This window comes from Phalangium opilio, unplaced genomic scaffold, assembly GCF_054372755.1.
Source record: "Phalangium opilio isolate 3A_F unplaced genomic scaffold, DU_Popi_V2 ptg000017l_1, whole genome shotgun sequence".
NCBI classification, from domain to species: Eukaryota; Metazoa; Arthropoda; class Arachnida; order Opiliones; family Phalangiidae; genus Phalangium; species Phalangium opilio.
The window spans coordinates 8,606,321-8,616,852 of record NW_028324151.1 but is presented as its reverse complement, the minus strand read 5'-3'; the positions used below and the strand labels follow the sequence as shown (position 1 = coordinate 8,616,852).

The window sequence follows — 10,532 nt, the reverse complement described above, 5'->3', positions numbered from 1 at the left end:
TTTAAAAAACAATAGTTCAGTAAGGATCATGTATAATTTTGAGGCTCAAGATATTGTAAAATCACATAAGAGATTTTTACAAAAATTTGAGCAAAATATTAATAATAATAATAATAATAATAAAAAAACACTGGAGCAAACGCCTAAGTTGCTCTAATATTCATACAAATTAACCTTTTGACCTTCACAATATGGGAGGGTCGTAAACTCGTAATAGGATTATTCTGGGATAATTCATGATTTTTTTTATAAATCATTATAAATTAATTAATTAATAGTAAATCCTCGTTATTGGTAAAATAAAAAAACACTAGGACAAAGGCCTAAGTTGCTCTAATATACATACAAATTAACCTTTTGACCTTCACAATATGAGAGGGTCGTAATACGATTATTCTGGGATAATTCATGATTTTTTTAATAAATCATTATAAATTAATTAATTAATAGTAAATCCACGTTATTGGTAAAATAAAAAAACACTAGGGCAAAGGCCTAAGTTTCGATGCTCTAATATACAAATTAACCTTTTGACCTTCACAATATGAGAAGGTCGTAATACGATTATTCTGGGATAATTCATGATTTTTTTTAATAAATCATTATAAATTAATTAATAGTAAATCCTCGCTAATTATTAATAAAATAATTCGAGGTAATGTACTTATGGATCCATTTATTAATTAAGGTTTTTTTGGTCCATATTATATATTTTATTATTTTTAGACCGTTTTAAAGTAATATCGCCAGCGATTATTTTTTAAATAGTTATTTAACGTTCCGCTAGCGATATTATTTTAATGAAAATTATACTGCTGGTAGAACAGCTTATCAGTAAAAAAAAAGCATTATAAAAATGTGGTAATTTAAATTAATTTTAATTAAACCTTTACTGGGAAAAAAATTACCACTCAAAAAAATAAAAAGGATTGTTGAGAAAAAAAATAAAAACTTTTTTAACGATATAACGAGAAGAATAAATAAATAAATTAAAATGTTGTTTATATATTGCAGGAAAACAAATTGAATTTAAATGTATAACCTATTAAAAACTAAATTCAGATCCCCCACAATTGTTACAAAATAATTGTAACCATGGCATATAAAACAAGATAGATTAATTAGAGATAACTTACAGTGAACAAAAAAAAAAAAAAAAAAGAACGAAATAAAATTTGGAAAATTGTTAAAAATTTATTTATTTTACAATAAACACGTAAGTTAATTAATAATTATCTTAAGTCTATTGAGGTTTAACATATGCCACTATTTTTGTTGGAGTTTTCAATCAAAATAAGGTTAAAGAGGAAAGCAGCAAGAACGAGAGACTCGCAGCTTCGTAAGTAGCAAGAGAAGAAATTTGGAATTATGTGTAATATCAGAAGTATATATTACTTCTCTTCGAGAGAAGTGTACCACAAAGCGGAGTAGGTAATAGGTCCCAACAAAGCCAACATCATTTTACATTTCGTGCAAGGTTACTAAACCGAACCACATTCGCGATAAATAGTTCCCTCGTCATTAACATCAATATTATTCCGTAAGGAAGGTTTTTTTTACATTTGTGGCCACCATTTTTAAAAATGGACGCGGATTTGAAAAAAATCTTTCTTAATGTTTATCTACTACTAGAAGAATATAATCGAGAGAAGTGTACCACAAAACGGGGTAACTGTAACATGATTCTTCCCAACGTCTGAACATTTGGAGCAAGTTTACTAAACGGAATCACATATGCGATAAATAGTTCCCTCGTTATTACTCTATTAGCGCTTAACTATTTGCCAAGGCACATGCGTTTGTGCGTTTTTGTCCCACGTCAAGACAAATTGAGGATTTAGTACCAAACAGTTACAGAATTCACCCTAGCACGGTGCGATGCCCATCTGAATTTTGATGAGCAGTACAGAAAGCAAAAAGGTGCATTAGCCTGGGAAGAATCACGTTACATAACTTAAGTATTAAGATGATGCAGAGTGTCATCCTTCCACTATTATCCCCTTCTGGGTATCATAACTTGAGTAAATATTCATGGAAAGGCGGTACCCTACCCTCAACTTCAAGAGAATGAAATACCTAGGTTGTTTGCTAAAAAAAACTATCGAAACTTTGGTTAATTTGCAAGATATTTAACTATCCCTGGGGATATTTGATTCGTAGACTATTTTAGGAGGAAACTTCCAAGTGAATATTTTTATTTTTGGGAGGTTTCAAAGCAAAGTTGGCCCGAAGTCCGCTATCTAATCAGGGGTCAGTAAGTGTTTAATCAGGGAAGTAGTTGAGGTTTACTTGAGAGGTCCAAGTCACCTCCAGTGGACACCACAGGGGAGGGTCGCCATGCAGACATGTCGGGTTCTCTCAAACTTTGTCGCCCAGAAACTTGGCTTACGGGAGTGGGCCACACTCCTGAATTAAATAGGGAATTTTCATGGAAATACTCTGTTCTCAGTCTACACTCTTCTTACCCCTAGCCAATCAACCATTCCGTTGTGGGCCAGTTAAACTACTGACCATTTCCAGGTATAGAGCCCCTCCCTCCAACACGTAACTTAAACTACGTTTTGAAGACATTGCTGACGTGGACGGCGAAAAATACGTATTTACTTTTTACCTCTGTCGCTATGACCCGCCTCTTCTTTCATACCCATCCATCCCGAGGAAGGGGGTTCAGGACTTTGACGCGCGCCCAGATTACTCTGTTCTCCATTCCTACTTCTAAAATTAAATCTATCCCTGCCATTTCAGAGGAAATTTTAGATAATTGTGTAATGCGGGAATAGTTTCGTTCTCAAAACATTAGCGAATTACGATAACATTATTTCATCCCTACAATTAAATTATTTTAAAGCAAGCATTCACTTAAAAAAATTCATTTTTATTTGCAATTTTTTTCAATACATCAACATTAATTTTTATTTTTTCTTTCGTATATTTTTAGCAACATGGAAAAAGGGCTGAGTTCAAATTAATTAATTAACATAAATGGCACAAAATTAATTAGTTTATTTGGAAGTGTACGTGTGGTTGGCCGCTCTGGTTGATCAGATCTGGGCGTGACTAGTGCTTCGTATTTACAACAATCCCCCAAAAAAATATTATTAAAGAGGTAAAACTGTGTTATATTACTCGAGAACGAGTAAGTACTCTCAATGAAAATCACATTTAAAATTAAACACATTTAAAATATAATTGGAATTAGGTACGCTATTGGAAATTAATTAACCTGTATAACTTCTTTCCCCCTTTAGTGCTTTTCAAAGTTTTTATCTTTAAAAATATTTTCAAATTTTGCATCGTATTCGTTTTTATAAACTTTTATATTCAAGGTTAATATCGTTATGTAACAAAGGGGAATGGGCTTAGGAATGATTTTTTTTTTAGTGTATTTTAATCACATTTAGGAACCACAAACAAAATTTAAATCTTTTAAAATTAATTAAATTGCTAAAGAAACGATTACGAAAAATGATTATAGAGAGCTGATTTATGTGTTATATAAAGTGTTTTTTTGTTTCTACGAACTCGCAAACAGAAGGCCATGATTGGTGGATAGTTAGAGGAGATAGGAAGGGGGATATTTTTTCAAGCGTAATTAATTAAGAATAAACCTTTCTGAAAAAGATTCTGGGTCCGGAGAACATAACATTATACCAGAAGTGGTATGAGACTAGAAGTGAAGGGCTCTAGCATTGGTAGTAGATCCTGACACTAGTGAACAAATTTGAGTATTTTATGCCGCTTCCATCGCGCCTACACTAGAGGGGAAAAAATTGGTCGAGTTCCAAAAACATTTCCTACCCCCTTCCCATCAACCTAAAGTTGCGGAACACGGACGCGGGTGCTTGAATCTAGTTCGGCCGTCTACCGCCACGAGCGTCTCACGTTTTGGAGGGGAAATTCAGAAACCGCTACCAGAGGGCCAACCGTTGGTGTGTTATCAAGAATATTCACTTTCGCCAAGTGAAGAATTTGGTTAGCTCCGTACTTTTAGTCTCATCTTACTTCTGGTTATACCTTAAAAGAATGGCCTATTTCTAAATATGAAAGGAATTAAATATTAAAAAAGATATAAATGATCTCTTTTAGAAAGTAATTAGCATTTAATTAGTCTTAAAAACAATCAAGGACTACTGCGCTAACCGTCATTGGTTAAGTGGCGTCTGCTAAATCGAACCACTTACTCATAGGGGATTGGATGAATTCTCACAGGCTGAGAGGAAGGCAGTCTGGGAAATAAGGATATTTTTTAAACTAGTCCTTGGGACCAGTGACCCCCCAGTGTCCTAAATAATAAACTGGTCTCCGGACTGGTCCCAGCCTTTGTTCTCTAATAGATTTGCAATTAATAAACTGGTCCCGAGGACCAGTAACCCCCACTTCTTGAATTAAAAAACTAGTCCAAGCAATAAATAAACTGGTTTTGGACCAGGGGAAGTGTGCTATTTCCCAGACTGGAGGAAGGTAGGGGTAAGAGGTTTGGTTTAGCAGACGCCACTAAACCAATGGCGGTACAGTAGTACTAGTTTTTAAAACTAATTAAATGCTAATTATTTTGTAATAAGAGATCATTTATTTCTTCCAATATTTAATTCCTTTTATATTTAGATAAAGGCCGTTCTTTTAAGTACAATGCGATGACCTTTTCGTTCGCTAATATCAACCAAGCGGCATTGGCTATTGGCGTGATAAGTTGCGTGATCAATTTCGGTATGGTTGGCTACACAGACAATTGTATTGACTTGATTAAAGCTGCCGTTGGACCTTTACCAGAATTTTTTTCAGAAAGGTCTATCAAGTTAAATTGAATGAAAGTCACCGTTAATTTCGAATGCGAGAAAAACTTCAACCAAACACGGTTATATAAATGCAGGACAGGTAAGTAACTGCTTAAAATTTTAAATTGAAATTCCGTTGCGTAATGTTGAGATTTTTTCCTACAAAGTTAAGTGTTATTTTACTCCGTTAAAGAATCATGCAAAATGGTAGAAAAATGAATTGTCAGAGCTCTGCTAATTATAATTTAAAAATTCAAATAGACTTTGCTGAATAAAAGCATTGCATAAAAGCGACAACGATTGTTTCTTTGAATTAAAGGGTCTGTAAAGTGTTCGGCGGACAATTGAAAAAGTCGTTATTGACGTCACAACCCCCCAGGTGGTAAGCGAAACGGAAGTCTTTACTTCTTTACGGGAAAATACTGTTTTTGTGTTAACAAGAAGGTTGTATAGTAGAGGAGAGGCTGAGGGTATTACGGGGGGGGGGGTGACCATATAGTGGTCCGAACTTCACCTAAGAGGCAAGATCAGTTTGTAGCTAGTACGCATGGGCGGCGCGCAATTACGTCATCACAGACGAAACTGACTTAAAAAAAAAAGAGGGGGGGGGCGCATGCGCATGAAATAAAAGTGATCTTGGAGAGACTCTGAGCGCTAATCCACAATCTAGGCGAATTCTCTTCTACCATACAACCTTCTTGGTGTTATTCAAGCCTTATCCGGCAGGTGATACAACTGGGCCAATCACAGTGTCTTTACTATTGTTAAGGTCGATGGTTCTAGTAAACACAGAGGGCGGGTCTTGGTCTCTCGGTACTGAGGAAACGCTGGAGGGGGCAGCTCACAAGAGAAATTAAATGGTTGTGAGGAACTGCTTTACAACCAAACCACGAAATAATTCCTCTTTGACGCGTTTTACATCAGCTGCTGACGTCATGATTGCGGCGGGGGGGGGGTGAGGAGAATACCTTTTCAACAACGGTCCACCAAACTTTACAGTCCCTTTAATTAATTGCAAAACCACGTGGCTAACTAAGATTGTGAGATTTAAATGATTAGTCATAAAAACTAACTATAATAAAAAAAGGAATCAAATTTATCTTAAGAATTTACTAATTTAGTCTTGGACAAAGAAAATTATATTCATTTTTAATCTTTTGAGGTTCTTTTTTAACCCTTTTTAGTAACAATAACTGATTCTACTGCGTAGGCGGATAAGGTGGTATGTGAGAATCTGATAAGTGGTCGTGAATAGGACTTCCGGTATCCATAGCTGATTTGGGAACGCTTTGCGTTGACTGGTCAATATCTTCGTAGGGACCTCTTCCGGCGCCAATTCCAAAACCAGGGAAACCTAGATTACTAAATCGGCCGACCCTTTCGTTGTACAATTTCAGTAGTAAGATTGAGGTGGCGGGTCTCAAGAGTAAGTTGATGACGAACATTCTGCAATAATATTTTTTATTTGTCTTGGTTCTTGAACCAGCGCCAACTAGATTTCTAATCTATGATAGAAAATCTAGGTGGCACTGCTTTGAACACAAATAATTTTTTGAATAGGGAAAGTTTTGTTCAGTCTGAACGTGTCCTTTCAATATTTTTCTTTTATGTTTAGAAAAAATGAAAAATATTAAAAAAAAAAAAATAAATGATTTCTTATTAAAAATAATTAGCAATTAAGTAGTCTTAAGGCTCTTTCAGACGATCCAACTTTTTGACTCAGCTTGATGGGTCAACTCGAGTTGAATCAACTAGTTGGATCGTGTGAATAGACGCTGGATGAGTTGAGTCACCAAAAAAGTTGGCTAGGAAAAATTGGATCAATGATCCAATTTTTGCTGACTCAACTCATTTCTCCAGCCAATCAAAATGAATTACAAAAAAAACCTTTTTCGCGGGTTATTTCGTAAGTGCCAAGGTAGGTGGCGCTTAAAAAGTTCCATTTGGCGGTAAAAGTTTAGTCGTGTGAATAGGAAGGATTTACTACACTTTTCCCTTCAAAAGTTGGGCAAGTTGATATCAACTTGCCCAACTTTTGAAGGGAAAAGTGAAATATATCCTTCCTATTCACACGACTAAACTTTTACCGCCAAATGGAACTTTTTAAGCGCCACCTACCTTGGAACTTACGAAATAACCCGCGAAAAAGGCTTTTTTTGTAATTCATTTTGATTGGCTGAAGAAATGAAATAAAAAGTTGAGTCAGCAAAAATTGGATCACTGATCCAATTTTTCCTAGCCAACTTTTTTGGTTACCCAACTCATCCAGCTTCTATTCACACGATCCAACTAGTTGATTCAACTCGAGTTGACCCATCAAGCTGAGTCAAAAAGTTGGATCGTCTGAAAGAGCCTTTAGAAACGAGGACTACTGCGCCATCCGCCATTGGTTTAGTTGAGTCTGCTAAATCGAACCACTTACCCCTACGGGATTGGTTGAATTCTCGCAGGGGTAAGGGTTAGGGTAAGAGGTTTTGGCTAGCAGACGCCACTAAACCAATGGCGGGTGGCTATGCAGTCCTCGTTTTTAAGACTAATTACATGCTAATTATTTTTAATAAGAGATCTTTTCTTTTTAATATTGAATTCCTTTTATATTTAGAAAAAGGCCGCTATAATGATACATGAACTTTTCCTTTAACGAAAACTTCAGATACAATCAATCAATGACAAATCAAGAGTTTTGATATTTTAAGTGCACACAAAAACTATTTCAACCCTGATAGAGCTATCTCACTTGTGACGTCAGTGCCTAGGTAAAACGTCACGGGCTTAGTTTTTGGCAGTGGGCGGCCATGTTTGGTACCGCTTTGGTTCTATGGGCAAATAGCATAGGTGACGTCACACTAAGGCTTCTGAGATAGCTCTATTGGTCTTGAGTTTCAAACTTTCCCCATCCCATTGATAATAAGCTTTTGCAAAAGAAAGCGGAGCAAAGTAATTGCTAAGCTTAAAAATTTTACCTACCCACAACTAAACCGGACTTCCGTGTGAGAAATTGCCGCTTTAAATGTAAATTATAAACTTTCATTAATTTTAATTCAGCAATATTTAACTCTTTGAAAGGAAGTAATAGTGATGCAAATTTTCTCAAATATGAAGTAGAAAAGCAAGTTTCGGCAGAGTTGACTAGCCACTTCTGACTGGTTCGGTAACTTAAAATTGGCGTGTAGAATATTAACCAGCATGTTAGGGGCGCCATAGGACCGATATTTGTTTTAAATTTTATGATCTAATTAGCGACAAAATAGGAATCTAAGAGGGGTTACCCAAAAATGTACAGAATTTTTTTCTTTGAGAAGTGTTGCATGAATTACATGATTCCACGCTATTTTTGGTAGTATACCCCAATGAGAGTCACAACGTGAAATCTCGAGATCGACGTTTCGCGATACACCTTTTTGTCGAGCATGAATCTTTATCAAATACGGGTGGCGCCACCCTAAGAACTTTCTTATTACCGTCTGCTGCTATAATCTGCGTAACAAGCTGTCAAGATAGTTTTTTAAACGTGTTAAATAAAATACGCGAGTTAAATAATAAAAACTTTAGTCCTTTTTAATCTAATAAATAGATGAAATAAAAATCATAACGATGTTTCTGATTGCAAATAAACAAGTAAAAGTTGTAATTAGTTCCGCTAGAGGCTCACAGATGGCGCTGTCATGTTTTGATAAACGTGCTTCATAAAAGCAATGTGTTTCGAGGTAAGCCGATTTGAATTGTAACTCTATCTATCTCATTGGTATACCCCCTCATAGTATTTTAATACCTTTCTATTGATTTTTTTGCATCACTAACCCCTTTCTTTTTAATATATCAAATAGTTTTTCTGACCATATCTGTCATAGTATATGGATACTGATATAACATCCAAAAGGATGCTTACAACGTTAATTGCGATGGCCTTAAAAACAGAGGAGTTGATTATTTTACCAATTTTAATTTTCTTATGGCTTTTGAGGCCCTGAGAATTTTGCAAACAATGGTCATGAGGTTTTATCAACGCTGTATTCTCTTTTAAAAGAATTATTTGCTGCGATATCACCCCAGTTTACCCATAGCCACAGAATTCACGGAGCCTCTATAACAGGGTTCATACAACTTTTGGAAAACAAATTTCCCTGAGATTTCCAGGTTTTTCCCCACATACTTCCCTGAATTTTCCAGAGTTACGAGCCTCCAAAGTTTAGTGTAACGCTATTCCTATGGAGGGGGTTGTTTGTTTACGTTTTGCTTAATTACTCGGCCCCTGTTTGTCGTAGCCCTAATGATTTAGTATGGTTGGATGGGGGACAAATTTGACTATAACATACTCAAAGGACATCCCCGTATCTCTAGTAGAACCTGAGTTATGAGCCTCCAAAGTATAGTGTAATGCTATTCCTATGGAGGGGGTTGTTTGTTTATGTTTTGCTAAATTACTCCACCCCTGTTTGTAGTAGCCCTGAGTTTTTAGTATGGTTGGATGGGGGACAAATTGGACTATAACATACTCAAAGGACATCCCCGTATCTCTAATATAACCAGAGTTATGAGCCTCCAAAGTATAGTGTAATGCTATTCCTATGGAGGGGGGTTGTTTGTTAACATTTTGCATAATTACTCGGCACCTGTTTGACGCAAATTTCCCTGAATTTACTAGAAATTCGTAATTTCCCTGAATTTTACTAGAAATTCGTAATTTCCCTGAATTTTACTAGAAATTCGTAATTTCCCTGAATTTTACTAGAAATTCGTAATTTCCCTGAATTTTACTAGAAATTCGTAATTTCCCTGAATTTTACTAGAAATTCGTAATTTCCCTGAATTTTCCCTGAGGTTTTTGTCAACTATTTATTTCCCTGATTTTTCCAGGTTTTCCAGGTTTGTATGAACCCTGTATAATATATTCTCAAACTACCATGAAAACAGGCTCTTCAGAATCTCTGTTATGTAAACACCAAACTAAGCATCCCAAGAAAATCAGGTTGTAGTACATGTAAGACGGTGGTAGCCATTGAGGTTGTAAAGCCCTTCATTATAAAACATAAATAACTCGGTGAATATCGCAATAACTTGATATTAAAATAATTTTATTAAAAAGACATTTACCATACTGAGAGAATGAAGTGTATAAAAAATATTCCCTGTAAAAAGCATAATTTTAAAGGTTTATAAGCAATATCAAGTTTAATTTAACTTCAAATTTCGTTATTTTAACTTTAAGCGCTAACATAAGTTGCGTTGGTAGTCACATGATTAATAACAGTTAAACAACTAGCGGCAGCTTCCTGCCTTTGACTGTATTAATCTCTGAGGGACAATAACAATGAGTGCCGAATCGCGAAAAGCTATCTCATTCATACAAGTGCAAAGGCTTCATTTTTTAGGCATTTCTATATTTATTTGGTTATATAATGTTGTTAAAATATATAAAAAAAGCTTATAGAAACCTTCAGTGGGCCATTTGGTATATTAAAATTCATTTGACTTTGAAAGTAACGAGATTCCGTGGTCCGAGCGAGAAGCTTCGAAGTAAACACACATAAGATTTTTGGAAATTCACTAATTCAGTCAACCCCTTGTGGTCTGAACTTGACTTGAGTGCCTTTTGGAAAGTGTACTCAGTAGGAAAACTACTATCGCGGTAGACGGTCTACTATATACAAGTTTCTATAAATTTGAAATTTAGGCGCCCTGAAAATTCATTCCAGAAGAGCGTGAGGAATCGGGAAATTAATAGTTAACCATGGATAAAGATTAAAGAATGTGCGT

General features: G+C 35.4%; 1 protein-coding gene across 1 annotated transcript; it reads right to left on the bottom strand.

Annotated features, from left to right (window-relative positions):
• Positions 1-2,854: 2,854 nt before the first annotated feature.
• LOC149702931 (type-1 angiotensin II receptor-associated protein-like) lies at positions 2,855-10,431 on the bottom strand. Its single transcript, XM_089866846.1, has 6 exons — positions 10,211-10,431; positions 9,870-9,904; positions 9,679-9,790; positions 8,613-8,682; positions 7,743-7,779; positions 2,855-6,221 (listed from the first exon to the last, which is right to left on the bottom strand). The coding sequence occupies exons 1-6, from the start codon at positions 10,241-10,243 to the stop codon at positions 5,975-5,977; spliced, it is 534 nt and encodes a 177-aa protein (XP_089722972.1). The 5' UTR covers positions 10,244-10,431; the 3' UTR covers positions 2,855-5,974.
• Between the last annotated feature and the right edge of the window lie 101 nt (positions 10,432-10,532).